Source organism: Trachemys scripta, chromosome 13, assembly GCF_013100865.1.
Source record: "Trachemys scripta elegans isolate TJP31775 chromosome 13, CAS_Tse_1.0, whole genome shotgun sequence".
Taxonomy (NCBI): Eukaryota; Metazoa; Chordata; order Testudines; family Emydidae; genus Trachemys; species Trachemys scripta.
The window spans coordinates 2,150,800-2,173,080 of NC_048310.1; the positions used below are offsets into that span (position 1 = coordinate 2,150,800).

At 49.1% G+C, this 22,281-nt stretch overlaps 1 protein-coding gene across 1 annotated transcript in view; it reads right to left on the bottom strand.

Moving 5' to 3' along the window:
- PMFBP1 (polyamine modulated factor 1 binding protein 1) overlaps window positions 1-22,281 on the bottom strand; it is a 244,713-nt gene that overhangs the window by 118,789 nt on the left and 103,643 nt on the right. The window contains exon 4 of the mRNA XM_034788878.1: window positions 5,613-5,759. Within this exon, the coding sequence (XP_034644769.1) occupies window positions 5,613-5,759 (147 nt within the window). The remainder of the gene's footprint in view (window positions 1-5,612; window positions 5,760-22,281) is intronic.

Sequence of the window (22,281 nt, forward strand, 5' to 3'; positions counted from 1 at the left end):
GTAGTGCAATCTCTATCATGAACATTGAACTTACAAATGTAGAATTATGGCAAAAAATTACTACGTTCAAAAATAAAACAATGTAAAACTTTAGAGCCTGCAAGTCCACTCAGTCCTACTTCTTGTTCAGCCAATCGCTCAGACAAACAAGTTTGTTTACATTTGCAGGAGATAAAGCTGCCGGCTTCTTGTTTACAATGTCACCTGACAGTGAGAACAGGCGTTCACATGGCACTTTTGTAGCCGGCATTGCAAGGTGTTTGTGAGCCAGATATGGTAAACATTCGTATGCTCCTTCATGCTTTGGCCACCATGCCAAAGGACATGCTTCCATGCTGATGACGCTCGTTAAAAAAAAGTGTGTTAACTAAATTTGTGACTGAACTCTTTGGGGGAGAAGTGCACGTCTTCTGCTCAATTTTTACCCACATTCTGCCATATATTTCATGTTATAGCAGTCTCGGATGATGACCCAGCACGTTGTTCGTTTTAAGAACACTTTGACTGCAGATTTCACAAAACGCAAAGAAGGTACCAATGTGAGATTTCTAAAGATAGCTACAGCACTCGACCCAAGGTTTAAGAATCTGAAGTGCCGTCCAAAATCTGAGAGGGACGAGGTGTGGAGCATGCTTTCAGAAGTCTTAAAAGAACAACACTCTGACGTGGAAACTACAGAACCCGAACCATCAAAAAAGAAAATCAACCTTCTGCTGGTGGCATCTGTCAAGGCTGAATCCCCACTCTGGCACTTTGAGTGCAGAAGGTAGAGCCCACAAGGATTCTAAAAATTAATACTGGCCACTCCAGGCTTGTATTAAACTCCCAAGGTTACAGCTTGTCTCTGACCTTGGCTTGGTAAACACTGCCATCACACAAATGCAAAAAAACCCTTTGGACCCAGGAAGGAGCACTTGGCAATTCCTCCTTCTGGGGTACCCTCAAGCCCTTTCACACACCCCTTCCGGGGAAGAGCTGAGAAAGAAAACAAAGGAAATTAGCTGTTGCCTCCAGCTAATCAAACAGCCTATGCACAAGCCTCTTAGGACACCAAAAATCCAATCCTGTTCTTAAAAAAGGTAAGTTTTATTAAAAACAAAAATGAAGAAAATAAAAATACACCTGGAACTTAGACTTTTGCTAGATTTTTAAAAAGAGCAATTCAAAAAATTTAAGCACCCAAAATAGCTTTCTTGGGGGTCATCTTAAAGATTACAAGCAAACAAAAGCATCTGGGGTTAGCCAGAGGAGATCCACAAGCCAAAATAAAGAAATAAATCTGATCGCGTCTATCTAAACATTCCCTATCCAAATGATTCCTTCTAGGTATGGTAGATAATTTTTCATACCTGGTTCAAACCTTACACAGCATTCCTGCGTATAGCACTGCTGCTCTGTGTCCCTACAGCCCAGAGAACAACAGACAAAGAGAGAGTTTCTTCCCCAATTTTAAAAAGTTCTAGCCTTCCCATTGGCTCTTTTGGTCAGGTGCTCACTTTTTTTTTTTTTTTTTTTTTTTAAATCTGGGGGACTTTTTGACCCTTTACAGGTAAAGCAAGTAGAGAACAGCTACCAAGAGGGATTTTACAGTTAACGGGCTGGCTGGGTGTCCATCAAAGGGAGCTACCCCCCACTTTATTTATCACAGCATCTAACTCAGATGATGAAAACGAACATGCTTTGGTCCACACTGCTTTGGATCATTACCGAGCAGAACCCGACATCGGCATGGACGCGTGTCCCCTAGAATGGTGGCTGAAGCATGAAGGGATGTATGAATCGTTAGCACATCTTTAGTGCTTTTATTTGACCAAGCTTTCGAGCTACACAGAGCCCTTCTTCAGCCTCAGACCCATAGAAGCTCCGTGTGGCTCCAAAGCGCGTCCATCTCACCAACAGAAGTTGGTCCAACAAAAGCTATTACCTCACCCGTTTTGTTTCTCTAACAACAGATCTGTGATGTACAGACAATCACAGACATAGTTAAGCTAATCGTTCTAGTGACCAGATGTCAGGGGCTCTGTGTCCCACATTTCCCTCTTTCGATTTTCTGACCCCCCCCCCCAAATTCAACAGGGATCTGCCCATTGATAACTAGAACATTTCCTAAAATTTTGGACTTGCGTAGCTTTGGCATTCAAAAGTTATCATTTTCCAGACAGACAAGCAGAGAAATGCTGTCAAGTTGATGTCAGTCCAAGAGAAATGTTTCTAGTCTGTTGGTTGTGAGGAAACCTATAACAATGTGGGCTGAATATAAACGGAGATAGTATCCTTTTTGGGGGTTTGCAGGCAGCCTGAAACCATACTCCAGAAGATATGAATTGCCTCATTAATATAACTAGCTTGTTCACTGTGAAACCTAATGACAACTTTATTTCAGTACTGATGCTTTCAGGAGAAACAGCCAGCTAGTGTGCTTATTCCACACAACCCCAACCATCCCACCTCCAAACCATCTCCACATCTTCCTAGATACCCAAAACCCAACAGACTCCTACCCTGCTCCCCCTGGATAAATCTGTACAATGAACATATATTCAATATAAAATCGACAGCACACTGAAAACATGATGAGAACAAAATGAAATGTATATAAAAATAGGCACTGCAAGGTGCACAACAACTGCTTAGTTAGGACTGTTTAACAAAGCCAGTCACCATGAATAATATATAGCTTTGAATATGTGCAGGAAGGAGAGAGAGGATCAGCTCCAGACACTGGACTCGGGCCATCCGGCACTAAGAAGGAATAGAAGAGGCAGTCAGTCTGCCCACAAAGCTAGGGCCTCCATCAGATCACTCCAAACATGGACTGGTCTATAAACTACTGATTGTCAGCCTACGTGGGGCCTGGTACCTTCAGCTCATTAGTGGACATTTAGTGGCTCACATGCACGTCAGGAGTTCCATGGAAGTCCCAGAGCACACATGGCACATGCTTCATAAGCTCTCTTCTCCTGGAGTGGTAGGGTGCCCTAAAATCAACATCGTCTAAGTGGCTTGAGCTCAGTGCTGGGAGCTGTGAACTCCTGAGTTCTAGTTCCACGCCATCGACCCTGACACTTCCAACATGTAACCATGTTCCACAAGATTAGCAGCTTCTTTGTACAAATGAAGAAATGGAGGCTCAAAGAGGATGAGTGACTTGCTCAAGGTCATATACAATTCAGTACCAAAACCAATGATTGAGTCCTCACCCCAAGCCTAATCCATTACCCTGCATGGTCTCCCATGAAAGTCCTTTCACCTGTTTCTCCCTGTTGTGCCTGTCTAGTAACACTGCTGGGTTGGGTGACTGGTGGGAAACAGGTCATGGGCGTGCTGGTCCAGGGAAGGGGGAAGATGGGCAGTGCAAGTGGCACCTGCAATGATCCAGGGGGAGGAGGGGAAGACAACGGCTGCCACAGAGACATACAAACCATTTTGGCAAATTTTTGAAGTTCCTCTCACTGGCAAATTTAAGCTTTTTGTGATAATTATTAGAAACTCAAGGTTAGAGAGCACCAGACATCTGCAATCCGTGTCACTTGAGACCCAATACCATACATTAGCTCTAACTTAACTGCCTAAAGCCCAAGGTGACAGAAACTTCACAAAAAACAGAGAGAATAAAAAACCCAAAACCCAACACTGCATTTCCCTCTGATGCAAAGGTGCATTTGTCTTCTCTGTCCTAGAACCCCTTGTGTTGTTGTTTCCTGCTGGTGTTCTTTGGGGGCAGGGGCTCTGGGCATGATTCTCCATGCCTTATGCAGTTGTGTATTCCTGTGCAGAATGGGTGTAAAATACCCCTCTTTTTGTGTAGTCCTTCTGATCTGATAGTAAAGAGGGGACACTCAGGCCCAGAGCTGGTCTTTGTTCTGTGAGGTGCTGTGCAACTCTGTGATTACACCTGAGTAATCATTACTAATAATGACCTGACGTAATAAATATTGTGACAACGCTCCAAGCCTGTATTGGTGGGTCCCGCGCTTCCTGGCGGATATAGTGGCCTCAGAAGCTCGCTGAGGCCCTCACTATGACCTCCCTGTCCCAGTAAGGCGGCAAAGGTTACAGATTATTGAGCTACTTTCGTCACAGGCCTGTATGGGAGGTGGGAAGGAGGAATAGCCACAGTCTGTGTTGCTCCTTAGAGCTCCTTAGGCACAGTCTGGTCTCCTGCTTGGATCCAAGTCTGTTTCCCCTTTCAAAGGGATCTCTGTGGATCATGAGGGGGGGGGGGGGGGGACAGGGGGAGAAAGGGGGGAACCCGGGCCTGCCCTCTACTCTGGGTTCCAGCCCAGGGACCCTAATGATAGCAGCTGTTAGCGGCTTCCCTCCTCCACTGACGCTGCTTTGATTCCCTGAGCCACTTCCCCGTGGTCCCCTTTTCCAAGTTTCACCCTTACCTCAGGGTACAGTAATGCTTCCTCTCCTCCAGCTCCTTCCACCCGGGCTTCTCCCGAGAGAACTGGAAAGGAGAGCTTTTAAAGCAGTATAAGTGGGACCTTAATTGATTCCAGCTGTCTCCATTAGCCTAACAATCTTACCTGACCCTCTGTCAGTTAATTGAGGTCAGGTGCCGGCATTAGCCTAACGACCTTAACTGGCTAAATTGGCGTCAGGTGTCTTGATTGGCCTGGAGTAGCCCTTGTTTGGCTATCCAGGGAACAGGGCTCTGCTCATTCTGAGGCTGATATACCTGCCTTCCACTACCCTCTTCTATCCTTCTGGCCTGAGTCCATCACAATATACTGTTATGATATGCTTGCATGCGTACATGCACATCCCTCCTCACCATGACATGTGATCTTAAAGCTCTGAACTCACACTCTGGCCTTTGAGGTCTGTCATTATCAGCTAGTATGGAGCCAAGTCTTTTGAGAAAGGCACTTGATGGAGCTGAAGATTTGGGCGTTCTGATCTGGTCTGCTATCGGGGAGTTGCTGGGGCTGTTGGGGAGTGGATGCTTGGTTAGCAAGTAGTTGATATGTTCGGCTAACGCAGCGGGACACCCAGGGTTTTCAGACACACACCTCTTTTTGTATAACTAAATAAGGATGGACTGAGCAGTACTGAACCAGTCTAACTTGGTGAGGAGCATGGGGAAATTCCCTCTTGCTGCAGGAAACCAGAACGATCAGCATCACTCTCATTGTCTTCCTGGCCACTGCCAAAAGGATCACTACAGAGTGTGCCCAGGCTACTAAGCTCAGTAGCCCCCAGTGCCCGGCTGGGGCATTAGCTATGTAGCGTGTCTATAGTCTAGGAGGAGCTCAAGCTAGAAGAGATGAGGTGTGTTCTGAAGAGGACAGACACTCTGATCTTCAAAAGCGATGATGCCAAGTTGCAGATCCTATAAATTTCATCTGGAATTATGGATGCTCGGCACCTCTGAAAACGAGAACCTACGTTTCTAGAGAGGGAAGGCCCAAGCTGCAGAATGCTACAGCTCCTGATACTTTATTTGTATGGAGTTAAATTCAAGCCTGCTTCTACAGGGAAAAGACGAAAGCCCAGGTAAAAGAGGTGAGAAAGTGACAGGCGATAGCATGAAGGGAGTTGATTGGGGCCACACTGCAAATAAATGCAACCAAAGACAATGGAGGGCAGAGAAAGCTTTCACTTACAATCTGCCTGAGGGATTGCACTGTGGTCTCCAGCAGGTGCTTCTCCTCCAGTTGATTGACTGCCTCGGAGTCCTTCAGGGAAATTTCATGGTGAAGGTCTGTGATTATCTCCTGCAGCTCCTGAATCTTAGCTTCCTTCTCCAGAACCTAGGAAAGCGAAACAAAGTGAAAGCATAGTGCTCTGGAATAGGCAACGGGGAGGCAAAAGGAGCATTAGTAACAGGTCTGTGTTCTGCAATTCCACAGCCATAGAATTTGCCATGAAATTCCCTGCTGGCTGCAGCATTGTGCTCCAGAATCTCTCATTTAAATGATGTTTCTAGCCCCATGGTTTTGTGGAGACTTTTAAAATGTACATCAAGTGTAAATCAATCCACAATTGAGTCTTGATTCTACAGATAATCCAAAACGGTGTCCTGAAAAGTGTGAGCTATCCCATTTGGCACAATGGGTTGTTAATTCTGTAACCTAAAGATACTTGTTTAAAAGTTAACAGTATCAGTTATTTCACTGCTGATCATTTTAGCAGATATATCCAGCTAATGTGTTAAGTCCACAGTGCAAAAATGCCATGAACAAGCTCTCAGGTTCCCAAAGGACCAAAATGCCCCTACCCAGCAGCCAAAACTTCCAGCATTCACCACTGACAATTTCCACAAATAGGCACTGCTCCCCTAAATTGGTAATTCACAATATAAAATGCTCATCCCCTTGGCACTAAATATGCACCAGCTAAAAACAGGATAACAAAATAAACTGAAACCCTGCCCCCATCCCCTTCTTAGGAGCCTGGGAAAAAAGATGGGCTTGGCAGGTTAACAAATCCGGACTCTGGCAGCCAAGGGAGAAGCAAATTCCAAAGGGAAAGGGTCCCACACAGAGAACACCCTGCTAGCAGCTCCCCCCAGTTATAACAAGGGAGCTCCAGCCTGAAGCACGGCTGCTGATGGCCAATGTGACAGTAAGTGTTCCTTTCAGGAACCAGGTCCCTAACCATTTAGAGCTTCACAGGTGAACCCAATACCTCAACATCTAGTCAGAAATGCATTGGCAGCCAGCCTGGAACCCAGAGCACTGGTGCAACATGGTCCTGGGCAGAAACTCTAGTTAATAAGTGGGCAAACGCATTCTGCTCCAGCTTATTTTCTGGCTGGTCCATGTAGAGCGCATTGCAGCCCCTTAATCTGAGTGACAAAAGCAGAGGTAATAGCAGCAAGGTCCTGCATCAAAGAATAAAAGCTACATTTTCTCTTCATGAGCAGATGGAAAAGTGGTCTGGTTACAGGCTGGAGGAGATGAAGGATGTATAGGAAGATTTGCTTTGAATAACTCTCCACTGTCCATCGATGGTCATGCTGAAAGGTGACCTGTCAGGCTAGAAGGAGGTTACTAGTGGAGTTCCTCAAGGATTGTTTTTCATTTTCATTAATGACCTTGGCACAAAAAGTGGGAGTGTGCTAATAAAATCTGCAAATGGCACAAAGTTGGGAGGTACTGCCAATGCGGAGGAGGACAGGAATATCATACAAGAAGATCTGGATGACCTGGAAAGCTGAAATAACAGAAATTGAATGAAATTTAATAGTGCAAAGTCATGCACTTAGGGACGAACAAGAAGAATTGTTGCTATAAACTGGGGATGTATCATTTGGGAGTGACTGAGGAGAAACATATGGGTGTATTGGTTAATCACAGGATGCCTATGAGCTGCTAATGTGATTGCGGCTGTGAAAAAGGCTAATGCAATGCTAAGATGCACTAGGGAAGGTATTTCCAGTAGAGATAGGGAAGTGTTATTACCAATATAAAAGCTACTGGTGAGACCTCATGTGGAATACTGTGTGCAATTCTGGCCCCCCATTTAAGAAAGATTAATTCAAACTGGAACAGGTGCAGAGAAGGGCAACTAGGATGATCAGTGGAATAGAGAACCTACCTTATGAGAAGAGACTTAAAGAGCTTGGCTTAACCTAACCAAAAGAAGGCTGAGGGGAGATATGATTACTCTCTATAAATATATAAGAGGCATAAACACCAGGGAAGGACAGGAGTTATTGAAATTAAGGGCCAATGTTGGCACAAGAACAAAAGGATATAAACTAGCCATCAATAAATTTAAGCTAGAAATTAGACAAAATTTGTCTTTAGACAAATTAAAGTTTGAGTCTAGAGCAAAAACCAGAGTTATGGGCCTGGACAGCCAGCGTGACCTGGGCCAGGGTGGAGAAGGATACAACGTTAAAGAAGTCTAACTCCTCCGCGACCCCCTCAATCTGTAGGTTCAAGTTAGCAACCACCCTTTTAAGTATCAGGGGGTAGCCGTGTTAGTCTGTATCTACAAAAACAACAAGGAGTCTGGTGGCACCTTAAAGCCTAACAGATTTATTTGGGCATAAGCTTTTGTGGGTAAAAACCTCACTTCTTCAGATGCATAGAGTGAAAGTTACATATGCAGGCATTATATACTGACACATGGAGAGCAGGGAGTTACTTCACAAGTGGAGAACCAGTGGTTTGGCCAATGTACATGGCAGAGGGCATATATAACATTAGTGGATGTGAAGATGAATGAGCCCTTGATGGCGTGGCTGATGTGGTTGGGTCCTCTGATGGTGTCGCCAGAGTAGATATGGGGACAGAGTAGGCAATGAGGTTTGCTACAGGGATTGGTTCCTAGGTTGGTGTTTCTGTGGTGTGTTCACCAGCAACTACTCACTATCATTGAACAAAAAAACTTCAGAAACAGACTTCAAAGAGAAACAGCAGAACTAAAACTCATTTGCAAATTTAACACCATTAATCTGGGCTTGACTAGGGACTGGGAGTGGCTGGCTCATTACAGAAGCAGCTTTTCCTCTCCTGGAATTGACACCTCCTCATCTATTATTGGGAGTGGACTACATCCACCCTGATTGAATTGGCCCTGTCAACACTGGTTCTCCACTTGCGAAGTAACTCCCTGCTCTCCATGTGTCAGTATATAATGCCTGCATCTGTAACTTTCACTCTATGCATCCGAAGAAGTGAGGTTTTTACCCACGAAAGCTTATGCCCAAATAAATCTGTTAGTCTTTAAGGTGCCACCAGACACCCTTTTAAGGAGGGCCTGGTGCTCCTTGAAGTCATTGGGGGGGATGGCGCTTTTGGGAGGGACCCGCAACTGCTTCGTCCAGGGACAATGACAACGACTGCGCCACCTGTGGAGGAGCAGGTTTCCCCTTGCTCTCCAGGGACGGCTCCTTTGGTGCTGAGGTTTGGGGCGCTGCCCCCACATCGGATTCGGCATTACCTTCCGACTCTGGTGCTGGCGGTGCTGGGGCCAGTTTGTCTGAGGTGGCCAGGGAGGGCTGGTGGGAACGGGACCAGCATTACTGGCATGCCCCACGGATTCTAATACAGCCATTGAGCGGGTCATTGTCGCTGCAGGTGCCACGCCAGTTTCACGAGTCAGCGGCAAATCACCCCTTGTTGGTGAGGTGCTGAACTCCCGGTTCGACTCAGACCATTGCCCTTCTGGCGACCAGGGCAGACCCGTCGAGGCCTGAGTTTGCTGACTGCCTCTGTTGAGCGACCGGCGAGGCGAGGGTGAGAAAAAAAGGTTACTCACATTTGTAACTGTTGTTCTTCGAGATGTGTTGCTCAAATCCATTCCAATTAGGTGTGTGCGTGCCGTGTGCACAATCGTCGGAGAATTTTTACCCTAGCAACACCCAATGGGGTCGGCTGTGGAGCCCCCTGGAGTGGCGCCTTCATGGCGCTGGATACATACCCCAGCCGACCCAGCGCCCCCTCAGTTCCTTCTTACCAGCTACTCCAACAGTGGGGAAGGGGGGCGGGTTTGGAATGGATATGAGCAACACATCTCGAAGAACAACAGTTACAAACGTGAGTAACCGTTTTTTCTTCTTCGAGTGCTTGCTCATATCGATTCCAATTAGGTGACTACCAAGCCTTACCTAGGCCGTGGGGTCGGAGTGAGACATCGCTGAGTGCAGAACTGCTGAGCCAAATGTAGCATCGTCTCTAGACTGCTGTACTAACGCGTAGTGTGCAGCAAAGGTATGAACGGATGACCAAACCGCCGCTCTACAGATCTCATGGATTGGAACCTGGGCCAGGAAAGTGGTCGAGAAGGCTTGAGCCCTCGTGGAGTGGGCAGTGAGGTGTGGCGTCGCGACACCGGCCAAGTCATAGCAAGCACGAATACAGGATGTGATCCAAGAGGAGATACGTTGCGAGGAGACCGGTAGGCCTTTCATCCGGTCAGCCACTGCAGCGAAGAGTTGAGTCGTCTTCCTAAACGGCTTCGTACGCTCGATACAGAATACGATGGCCCTGCGCACGTCCAGAGAGTGCATACGTTGATCTTGCCACGTAGCTTGCGGCTTAGGGTGGAAGACTGGGAGGAAGATATCCTGGTTCACATGAAAAGCTGATACCACCTTGAGGAGAAAGGCAGGGTGGGGGCGAAGCTGCACCTTGTCTTTATGGAAGACTGTATACGGAGGTTCTGACGTGAGGGCTCTGATTTCAGAAACACGCCTCGCTGAAGTGATGGCTACGAGGAAGGCTGTCTTCCAAGATAGGTAAAGGAGTGAGCAGGTAGCCATTGGCTCGAACAGGGGCCCCGTGAGCCTGGAGAGGACCAGGTTAAGGTCCCACGCCGGGACCGGTTGACGCAGTTGTGGGTATAGGCGATCTAAGCCCTTTAGGAATCTGATGACCATCAGGTTAGAGAAGACGGAGGAAGCATGTTCTCCTGGATGGAACGCCGAGATAGCTGCCAGGTGCACCCTGACAAATGATATCGTCAGGCCCTGCTGCTTTAGGGATAGGAGATGATACCACTTATACTGGACTGATGCCTGCAAGGGGGGCGTGGCGCGCTGCTCGCACCAACCGGAGAAGCGCTTCCATTTGGCTAAGTAGGTTGCCCGTGTGGAGGGTTTCCTGCTGCCTAACAGAACCTGCTGCACAGATTGTGAGCAGAGCAACTCCGCCCAAGTTAGCCATACAGCATCCACGCTGTAAGGTGGAGCTTCTGCAGGTTGGGGTGACAGAGTCATCCGTGGTCCTGGGAGATCAGGTCCGGCCACAGTGGGAGCGTGATCGGAGGCTCTACCGACAACTCTAGGAGCGTGGTGTGCCAGTGCCTTGGCCAAGCTGGAGCGACCAGAATCATGTGAGCCTTGTCCCTGCACAGCTTGAGCAGGACCCTGTGGACCAGCGGGAATGGAGGGAAGGCGTAGAACAGCTGGTCTTTCTTACTCCCGTGGAAAGCGTCTGACAGGGAGCCCTGAGAGCGCCCTTGGAGAGAACAGAACACTTGGCACTTCTGATTGATGCGCGAGGCGAAATAGGTCGATCTGGGGAAACCCCCACCTCTGGAAGATGGAGTGGATGATATCTGGACGAATCGACCACTCGTGAGTTTGGAATGACCTGCTGAGACGGTCCGCCAGCGTGTTCTGGACTCCTGGGAGAAACAGCGCCATCAGATGTATCGAGTAGGCTATGCAAAAACTCCCACAGGTGAATGGCCTCCCGGCATGGGGGGGACGACCGGGCTTCCCCTTGCTTGTTGATGTAGAACATGGCTGTGGTGTTGTCTGTGAGGACTGCCACACAACAGTCATGTAGGAGACCGCGAAATGCCTGACACGCTAGGCGTACTGCCATCAGTTCTTGTACACTGATGTGCAGAGTTAGTTCGGATGTGGTCCAAAGGCCCTGCGTCTGGTGTTCCCCGATATGGGCGCCCCAGCCCAGAGATGATGCGTCTGTGATAAGGTATAGGGAAGGTTGTGGGGCGTGAAATGGTTCCCTTCGCACACCGACGTGTGGCTCAGCCACCAGCTGAGGGAGGACAAGATGGACTCCGGAACCGTGACCACCATGTCCAGCCTGTCCCGACCCAGACGATACACACAAAGCGAAGGAAGTGCCTGTGTGGAGGGTAAATCGCTATGTGAAAATACGCGTCCTTCATGTCAAGGGCGGCGTACCAGTCTCCGGAATCCAGGGAAGGGATAATGGTCCCCAATGAGACCATGCGGAACTTCAACTTTGCCATGAATTTGTTGAGTCCACGCAGATCTAATATGGGTCGAAGCCCCCCTTTTGCTTTGGGGATTAGGAAGTAGCGGGAGTAGACCCCCCTGCCCCTTCGTTCCGATGGAACCTCCTCGATCGCTTCCATGGACAGGAGCGTAAAGACCTCCTGTATAAGGAGTTGCTCGTGAGAGGGGTCCCTGAAGAGGGACGGGGAGGGAGGATGGGCAAAAAGAAAATTGGAGAGAGTATCCCCTTTCCACCTTTAACATCGGTCTGAAGTTATAAAGGGACCACGCACGGTGGAAATGGGAGAGATGATCTCTAAATGGAGGGAAAGGATCCTGGGTGGTGGCTAGTACGCCGTCCTCGGGCGCACCTTCAAAAATTTTGCCTGGGCCCTGACGATGGTTTAGGAGGGCCTTGGTTCTGACTGGGTTGGTGGCCAGTGGATCTCTTTCTATCACCTCGTCCACGTCTTCTGTAAAAGTCTTGCCTTGGACGAGGGGGAGGGTAGAACCTTTGAGGCTGTGGTCTAAAGAGCCTGCGCTGGGTAACTGGGACATGCATCCCCAGGGAGTGCATGATGGTTCTGGAGTCTTTTAGGCTCTGTAACTGAGAGTCCATTTTGTCTGAGAACAGGCCCTGCCCATCAAATGGTAGATCCTGCAGGGTCTGTTGCAGTTCTGGCGGTAAGCCAGACACCTGAAGCCAGGAAATGCGTCGCATAGCTATGCCCGACGCCAGGGTCCTAGCAGCAGAGTCCACTACATCAAGAGAGGCCTGTAAGGAGGTCCTAGCCACCTTTTTGCCCTCTTCCACTAAAGCCCCGAACTCATCCCTGGACTCTCGGGGAATCAACTCCTTAAATTTACCCATGGAGTTCCACGGGTTATAATCATAGCGGCTCAAGAGTGCCTGTTGGTTTGCGGCTCTGAGCTGTAGGACCCCCGCTGAGTAAATTTTGCATCCAAACAAATCGAAGCGCTTAGCGTCTTTAGATTTGGGCGCTGCAACCTGTTGACCATGTCGTTCCCTTGCGTTCACTGAGGACACCACCAGTGAACACGGCTGAGGGTGAGTATACAGGTATTCATACTCCTTAGAGGGAACAAAGTATTTCCTCTCCACCCCTCTGGCTGTAGGTGGGATAGAGGCAGGGGTTCTGCCATATAGTCTTGGTGTTGGCCTGAATGGTGCGGATGATGGGCAATGCTACCCGGGATGGGGCATCAGCTGAAACGATGCTCACCACTGGGTCCTCCAACTCCACTATCTCTTCTGCTGGGAGGTCCATGTTACGTGCCACCCTATGTAAAAGGTCTTGGTGAGCATGTAGGTCTATCGGGGGAGGGGGGGGAGCGGACCCAAGGTTGTCGTCCCCGCCACTGCCTCATCTGGAGAAGATGAGGAAGATGCTACCAGGGCTAATGGATCCTGTGGTGGGTCCAATTACGAGGGGTCCTGATGTTCAGGATCAATTGTACCGGGGTCTGGGGCCTGCCTAGGAGTGGGCGCAGGTGCCTCCATACCCCCCGAGGGGGGACAACTAATGGTGGCCTCCAGTACTCGGGGCTCTGAATGTGCTGAGCGGCAGGCCGCAGGTGGAACCCCTTGGGCTTGGTGGTTCGCCCATGGGGTCCAGAAAGACCACTGTGCAGGCTCCTGGCTAGGGTCTTTGGCCTCATCCTGCCAGTGACCCAGGTTGTCCGCTGCTTGGCCCAGTGTGGGATAGGCTGAGCGGGAGGTGCCATCTGACTGGAAAGAGCGTGAGGCGGATTGTGAGGGCCAGGGCAGTGCGGAGCATGCATGCGTTGACTCCGCTGGGAACGGTGCTGAATGGTGCTGGCCCACAGGAGAGCGGTCTCTACGCGTTGCCAGGGAGCGGTATTGGGATCAAGAATGTTGCTGATGGTCATGCCGGTACCGAGATCCAGACCTGGATCGCGATGAAGACCGTCTGCGGGAGCGGTGCTGGGAGTGGCTTCTCGAGCGGGATCGGCGCTCCTACCGGTGCCGGGAGCGGCGTCGGGAGTCCGAACGGTACCGAGGTCCGAGGCGGTGCCACGAGGCGGAACGGTACTGGGAGGAAGATCTGGGTCGTGAGTACGACCGGTGCCGTGATAGAGAACAGTGCCGGGACTGCGAGCGGCGCCGGGACCTACTCCTAGATCGGGAGCGGTACCAAGAGCCCACGCTCAGAGATAGTGAACGTAATAGGGCTGGCTTACCCCTAGACTGCACCGCACGGGTGGGATGCGGTACCATAGCCTGAGTCAGTGCCGGCTCTGTAAGGGCAATGAGGTCCCTCGTTGTCGCAAACATCTCCTGCGTCGATGGAAGACGGGGCTCACCCACGGTGCGGGTCGGGGAGCCAGTCCGCGCCAGACTCAATGGCCCTTCTGCTGGTGCCGGAGTCAACGGTGTCGATATCGGCGCCTGTATCCTCAGTTGCTCCGGTCCTGGACACACATCCCAGGCTAGTAAGGGGGGTGCCAGTGCCTGTTGTTGGGAAGCAGCCCCCTCCGGTTTGCGAGGTCTCTTCTGACCTGGGGACAGGGACCGGCGCCGAGGTGCTTGCGGAGGATGCGGTGCCAGCAAAGGCCGGTGCCGTGGGACTCTATCCGTGTCTCCGCGCGGTGCAGTACTGGAAGTCGCCACCAGCGCACTGCACACTGAGGCACTCGGTTCTGGAACTTGGCGTGCTGAAGGAGGGTCCGGGCTGAGGGCCGCCTCCATAAGGAGCTGTTTGAGTCTAAAGTCCCGCTCCTTTTTGGTTCGAGGCCTGAAAGCCTTACAGATCTTGCACTTTTTGGTCTGGTGAGACTCCCCGAGACACTTTAAACAAGAGTCGTGGGGATCTCCCGTTGGCATAGGCCTCGAACAGGTTGAGCATGGCTTAAAGCCTGGAGCCTTGGGCATGAGCCCGGGCGGCACGCCGGGAGGAACGGGGGGAGGGACCCCTTCCAGCCCACTAACTTCACTTATAAACTTAAATCTATAACTAACAACTACTGCACTACACTAAATCTATAACTATATAACTACAACAATATCTAAAAGCTAGGGAGAGTGGAGGACAGCTATGCCGCACTCCACAGTTCCAACAACCGTCACGGGCAGTAAGAAGGAACTGAGGGGGCGCTGGGTCGGCTGGGGTATATATCCAGCGCCATGAAGGTGCCACTCCAGGGGGCTCCACAGCCGACCCACCGGGTGTTGCTAGGGTAAAAATTCTCCAACGATCGTGTACGCGGCGCGCACACCTAATTGGAATCGATATGAGCAAGCACTCGAAGAAGAACAGCGCCTACGTGACAAACAGCACCAGGGTGAAGGGATTGGTGCTGTGACAAGAAGCGCCTCCAACCCCGGGCGGGGATTGACATCTGGGAGACCGTCTGGGTGAAGGTGACCTGGGCCATAACGATCTCTGATGGGAAGTTCGCCGGTATCAGTGGTACGGGGACTGGTGCCTCGACTCCGGTGTCCCATGTCTTGCAGGTGGACAGCGCGTCGAAGACCCGGGCCTTCTAGTCAGAGACCTAGGATGTGGTGCTGGGGTCCAAGTCTGCGGTGACAGTACGGTTACCGAGGGCGTTCCACTGCCTATGAGGTGGTCCCACGATCAGCTTACCCTTAGATGTTGGGGTCTTAGCTGAGCCTGCCGCCTGGTGCGGCACCTGCAGTGCCGGTCGGCTACTTGTTCTTTAGCCCCCGGGGCCACTTCAGGCAATGAGGGCCCTGGGAGACGCAGGGGTCCCCTGCCACTCCCTGGAGGCAGATCCCTGGCTGGGCTGCGGGAGGGTCTGACCTCAGCAGTACCCCCGTGAAGCCTCGGGGCAGGCACATGGCCTGACATTGGTCCTTTGCCCAAAGCCCCTTTCCCTTCCGGTGCTGGGGGGCTCTTCTTCTTTTGCCACTTCTTTTGCACCAGCGAGGGGGAATGGTGCTGGGCAGAGCCCCGTGCCAGCGGTGCACTCCGCGCCAAAGTGCTTGGTGTGGGGTCCAAGCGGGAAGACGGATGCAGGACAAAGCGCAGCCTCCATGATAATTTACGGAAATCCCTTAGAATGGAGTGGGAAGTTGAAGGTTTCACAGCCAAGCAGGGAGACAGGGAGGGTTTTGGTCACCCAGGAAGAAAAGGGAGATGGGATGAAGCTGAAGCTTTTGGTTCTGGAGATGGCAAACACCTCCTCAGTCTCTCCCTCTTTTGAGCAGGGGTAGTTGTAAAATGGATTTTAACATTTGCCAAGGCGTAAGGGTTTGTATTGCTTATTCTCTAGCCCAGCAAACTACGGCAGCTCCCCGGCATCCCATCCCAATAGTCAACTACAGCACACACGCCATTCTCGCCAGCGCACGCTGCCCCATTGTGGCAAACGGAAGGGCAATGAGCTGCTCCTTCTGTCAGAAACTCCTTCCTCATCACTCAGACCGAGGAGAGGTGCCGGGCTTCACGCTGCCACAGTCTCTAGTGAAAGTGCAACTGTTCCAGATGCGGGAGGGAGGGGGGGAGGTTTGCACAAGTGACCATACCTGGGGACTCAGAACAGCCCTCTGTGTAGCTGTGGTACAGTTGAGGACACTGCACACCTCATAGACTTCAAGGTCAGAAGGGACCATTCTGATCATCTAGTCCGACCTCCTGCACAACGCAGGCCACAGAATCTCACTCACCCACTCCTATAACAAACCCCTAACCTATGTCTGAGTTATTGAAGTCCTCAAATCGTGGTTTAAAGACCTCAAGGGGCAGAGAATCCTCCAGCAAGTGACCTGTGTCCCACACTGCAGAGGAAGGCGAAAACCCCCCCAGGGCCTCTGCCAATCTGCCCTGGAGGAAAATTCCTTCCCGACCCCAAATATGGCGATCAGCTAAACCCTGAGCATGTGGGCAAGACTCACCATCCAGCACCCAGGAAAGAATTCTCTGTAGTAACTCAGATCCCACCCCATCTAACATCCCATCACAGACCATTGGGCATATTTACTGCTAATAATCAAAGATCAATTAATTGCCAAAATTAGGCTATCCCATCATACCATCCCCTCCATAAACTTATCAAGCTTATCTTGAAGCCAGATATGTCTTTTGCCCCCACTACTCCCCTTGGAAGACTGTTGCAGAACTTCATTCCTCTAACGGTTAGAAACCTTTGTCTAATTTCAAGTCTAAACTTCCTAATGTCCAGTTTATATCCATTTGTTCTTGTGTCCACATTGGTACTAAACTTAAATAATTCCTTTCCCTCCCTGGTATTTATCCTCTGATATATTTATAAAGAGCAATCATATCCCCCCTCAGCCTTCTTTTGGTTAGGCTAAACAAGCCGAGCTCTTTGAGTCTCCTTTCATGAGACAGGTTTTCCATTCCTCGGATCATCCTAGTAGCCCTTCTCTATACCTGTTCCAGTTTAAATTCATCCTTCTTAAACATGGGAGACCAGAACTGCACACAATATTCCTGATGAGGTCTCACCAGTGCCTTGTATAACAGTACTAACACCTCCTTATCTTTACTGGAAATACCTCGCCTGATGCATCCCAAGACCGCACTAGCTTTTTTAGCGGCCATATCACATTGGCAGCTCATAGTCATCTTGTGATCAACCAATACTCCGAGGTCCTTCTCCTCCTCTGTTACTTCCAATTGATGTGTCCCCAATTTATAACCAAAATGCTTGTTATTAATCCCTAAATGCATGACCTTGCACTTTTCACTATTAAATTTCATCCTATTACTATTACTCCAGTTTACAAGGTCATCCAGATCTTCCTGTATGATATCCCGGTCCTTCTCTGTATTAGCAATACCTCTCAGCTTTGTGTCATCCGCAAACTTTATTAGCACATTCCCTCTTTTTGTGCCAAAGTCAGTAATAAAAAGATTAAATAAGATTGGTCCCAAAACCAGTCCCTAAGGAACTCCACTAGTAACCTCCTTCCAGCCTGACAGTTCACCTTTCAGTATGACCCGTTGTAGTCTCCCCCTTTAACCAGTTCCTTATCCACCTTTCAATTTTCATATTGATCCCCATCTTTCCATTTCCAATTTAGCTAATAATTCTCCATGTGGAACCGTATCAAATGCCTTACTGAAATCAAGGTAAATTAGATCCACTGCGTTTCCTTTGTCCAAGAATTCGGTTACCTTCTCAAAGAAGGAGATCAGGTTGGTTGGCACGATCTACCTTTTGTAAAACCATGTTGTATTTTGTCCCAATTATCATTGACCTCAATGTCCTTAACTACTTTCTCCTTCAAAATTTTTTCCAAGACCTTGCATACTACAGATGTCAAACTAACAGGCTTATAGTTACTCGGATCACTTTTTTTCCCTTTCTTAAAAATAGGAACTATGTTAGCAATTCTCCAGTCGTACAGTACAACCCCTGAGTTTAATGATTCATTAAAAATTCTTGCTAATGGACTTGCAATTTCATGTGCCAGTTCCTTTAATATTCTTGGATGAAGATGATCTGGGCCCCCCGATTTAGTCCCATTAAGCTGTTCGAGTTTGGCTATTGAATGGCTGCTCATTGTGTGCACGTCTACCTGCATGACTTTTCAGGCTCCACTGTTGACCCCAAGGCTATTGAATGGCAAAAGTGTGTGATCTCCACCTAAGCTCTTAACACTTTTCCCTCCCCTTTTTGATTCATATATGTTTATCTCCCTATTTTATATTTTGAACTTTTTTCCATCTTTATTTTCCCACTTGTGCATTCATTAATAATGGTATATTCAACAATGGTACAGAAAGCACATTAGCGCTTGAAGTTTCTGTTAAAGGCATCAGCAACAAAAGAGTTAATGCTGAAATCCTATAATCACATTAGGTTTCAGAGTCAACTATTCATTTCAATGAACGGGGCAGTTTACACTTATGAGAGTTATTGTTTCAGATAATATTTTATCGGTTCAAATGATGAAGATTCTCTTTGCAGTCATAAGCGCCACTTAAACCTTTGTTTCTGGAGCACAATTATTTGTCATATGTACACCTATATACTAACTACAAAACTTCACACTCATAACATCAGAGGTCTTTGTGCTTAGAAATTGCAACTTCCTTCACCCCTCTGTTTGTCTTTTCGAAAACATTTTATACACTATATACACTATGTTTACATATACACTATATGTAAATATATACACATATACTTTATGTATTTATTACATATGCACTAATATTTGTTGGGCCATCGCAGGATGGCTTACCATTCCTACTGGAATGCTGTGTCCATTCCAAGATCAGCCTCACTGATGATCCCTGTGGCCCCGATCTCCACTCCATTACACCAGTTTCACACTGGAGTAACTCCATTATGGTCAGAGTTATGCTTGTGTATCAGAGTGGAAAGTCAGTCTGTAACAGGGTTCCACGACCCGTCCCTCTTCCTGGGTCGTTTGCCCTCCTTAATAAGGCTCGGAGAGGCCTCAGGGTTGTGCAACACTCATGTCTTTATTTACTTAACGTTGTCCCACCACCCGTGTCCATCTATATGCAAGCGTTACAGGTTTGGTTACCTCCCTTACAGGCAGAGTCAGCCTTCAGATAGGAGGCCTCCAGCTCCCTCCCTGACTGACTTCTCCCTGGCTGCCTCCTGCCTTCTGGCTCCCTCCCAGCCTTTATAGCCCTTGGCTCATCAGGCCAGCAAGTGTTGCCAATCCTCAGGCTGGCATCAGGCCTTTTCCATCAGCCCCAATCTGCTTCCTTTGATTAGAGCTGACCCGGCAGGGGCTAATTAGGTGCTTTGGCATCAGCACCCTGCTACAAGGTCCCTATCTATGCTTCATGAAACTGTGCGCAAATCATCCAAGAGCATACTAGTACAGTGCTGCAGCAAGCAACAGATGTGCTTTATGGGGATAAGAAGTTCATTCTGTCTCTTCAGCCAAATACAAAAAGATTCTTCTGCTGTAACATTGCAACCCTTTCATCCAATTTTAGTCCCTTTTCATTGCCAACTTCAACTGGTCTCCAGAAACCCCTGTCTGGCTTCTCCAGCAGATACTACTGCTTTTTTACCTTTTAGACTCAACCAGCATTAGAAGTTTGGAAACAACTGTCCAGCAGCAAATTGCTGCAAATCAGAAAGTAATACACAACCCAATTTTCTCATCAGGAGAATAAGGGGAGCTTGACACATCGAACTACAGCTGCAAATTCAGTCCTGGTCAAGCTCATGGACGAAAAGGGGATCCAAATTTTTGCTGTTTTTTCATATGTTTACGTATGGCCCAAGAGAGTGAGGATACACACAGGTTATATTGTATAGAAGAGCCAGGCAGCCATGCTCCTGTATGCTCGACTGACTCACTGTATGACCTTAGGCAAGTCAGTCTAAGGTCCTTGGGCCTCAGTCATGCAGCTGAAAAACTGGGTAACAAGCAGGAACTCCACTGAACCTCAAAGCAAATTGTTGCTGCATCTGTCTTGAGGTTTCCTGGGGAAATAAATTCTCCCATCTCCTCTCTCCAAGGAAGCATTTCACTTAGGAGAGAAGCTGAAAGAACACAGGCTTTGACACACATGGCGATATCATCCTCACAATTCATAGAAAAGTCCATAAAGAAGGATTGATTATGTTCACTGGAAACAGGGAAACTGATAGAATATGGCTTTTGTTGTTTTTTCCATGAGTGAAGTCAGATGCCAGGGCTTGCTTTAGGGTCATCTGAAGCAGTGGTTTTCAAACTTTTTTCCTGTTGAAGACTTTTTTGACCCAGTTGAAGAAAACTATTGATGCCCGCGATGGGGATGAGGGGTTTGGGGTGTGGGAGGGGCTCAGGGCTGGGGCAGAGGGTTGGGGTACAGTGGAGAGGGCTGTGGGGTTCAAGGTGTGGGAGGGGGCTCTGGGCTGGGGCAGGGATGCAGGAGGTGGTCAGGGCTCTGGGGATGAGGAGTTTGGGGTGCAAGAAAGGGCTCTGGGTTTGGGGGGGCAAGGGCTTACCTTGGGTGGCTCCTGGTCAGCGGTGCAGCGGGGGTACTAAGGCAGGCTTCCTGTCTGTCCTGGCACCACAGACCACGTTGCGCCCCAGAAGTGGCCAGTAGCAGGTCCGACTCCTAGGCGGAGGTGCGCAAGTGGCTCCACACAGTTCTCACCCGCAGGCACCGCCCCCCAGGAGTGTGGAGCCAGTGATTGGGGTGGGGGCAGCATGCGGAGCCCCTGGCCCCCCGCCTAAGAGCCGGACCTGCTGCTGGCCACTTCTGGCTTTCATAACCACCATATGAGCAGGTACCTTTCCCAACTTGCTCTGCAAACACAGTTTAAGCTCCCCCACTTCCTGGGCTTTGGATGTAATGGTAACAAAAATTCACCCACGCTTTCTCCACAGACCCCAGGTCCTATCTTCTCAGAAGACCACTCCCATTCTCTGATATCCAGGTAAAACAGTGTCTCACCCACCTCAGTAAATCACCAGGACCCACTGAAACCTTCCCCACTAAGAAAACAGCCAATAGGGTGGGAGCGTTACAGGCACCCACTGCCAGCCTGTTATACCTGGGTTTGAAACCTGATCTTTTCCAAGAAGAAAGATTCATTATCTGGAGTAGGGCTTGGTGCTGAGATGACATGACCAAAAATCACACAAAACTAATCAGACAGTTGAGTTATGGGATCTGTACACTTTAAGAATAAACCTCAAGAGCAGCAGAAGCTTCAGTGAAGTACAGTAGAGCAAACAGATAACCCAGTTTCACTGGGGGTGAAGAAACGTCGCGTTGGAGTCAAACCAAAGCTTGAGCTGAGTATCTAGGACTAGTGAGGCCAGCAGATGTGGCAGGCACACCGCACTGCACTTCGATTCCCGAGGCTGTCAGTCTCAGAACAGTAGCCGTGACTGTGCAGGCCTCAGATCTGGCACACCAGGGTCTGCCCTTCTGAGCCACTGCCCCGGGAAGGGCTCTACGCGGCTGAGCACTACTGAGCCACTCAGTCTGTCCATTGGCTTGAAAGCACTAGTGATGATGGCGAGGCTCTGAGGCACCGTCTGCTCCCCCAGAACTCACCAGTCGTCATGGAGAGCTAGAGGGCAGATCAGAAAATATCACACAGATAAAATAAGATAGGAGGAAAACCTTAACCGCACTCTGCAAAATGTAATAGCTTTGTCAAAATAAAAGCCACAGCTAACCTCCTCTGCCGCACACCTCCCAGCTCTGGAAACTGTTCAAGCAGAGAGACATTTTTTCTGTCAGCTACAAACTCTGCATGCAGGAGAGAGACTCCGGCATAATATCTGCACAACAGCACCTCCATGCAAACACTATCCCAGTAATGGGAAATTTTAATGATGTAAAGCAGCAAGGTCACACGATGTGTCCAGGCAGCTCTTGGAAAGGCACAGTCTGCAGATATTACAGAGGAGAGCTCAGAATTGCTCTTGGTTCATTAGGCTTTGCCTGAGGGTTTTTCTCCCACTATTAACTACAAACAAGGTTCAGGTTCTTGTTACTCAGTTTCGTGCACACAATGCAAAAAGGTGAAGGGCAAGGTTTACCAAGAGCCGTTTGTAAATATGCTAAGACAATTCACTTGTGTTTTTAGAATCCTTCAGACACTCTGTACAATAAGTAATCTTAAACAGAAAAACTGAAAAAAGTCTT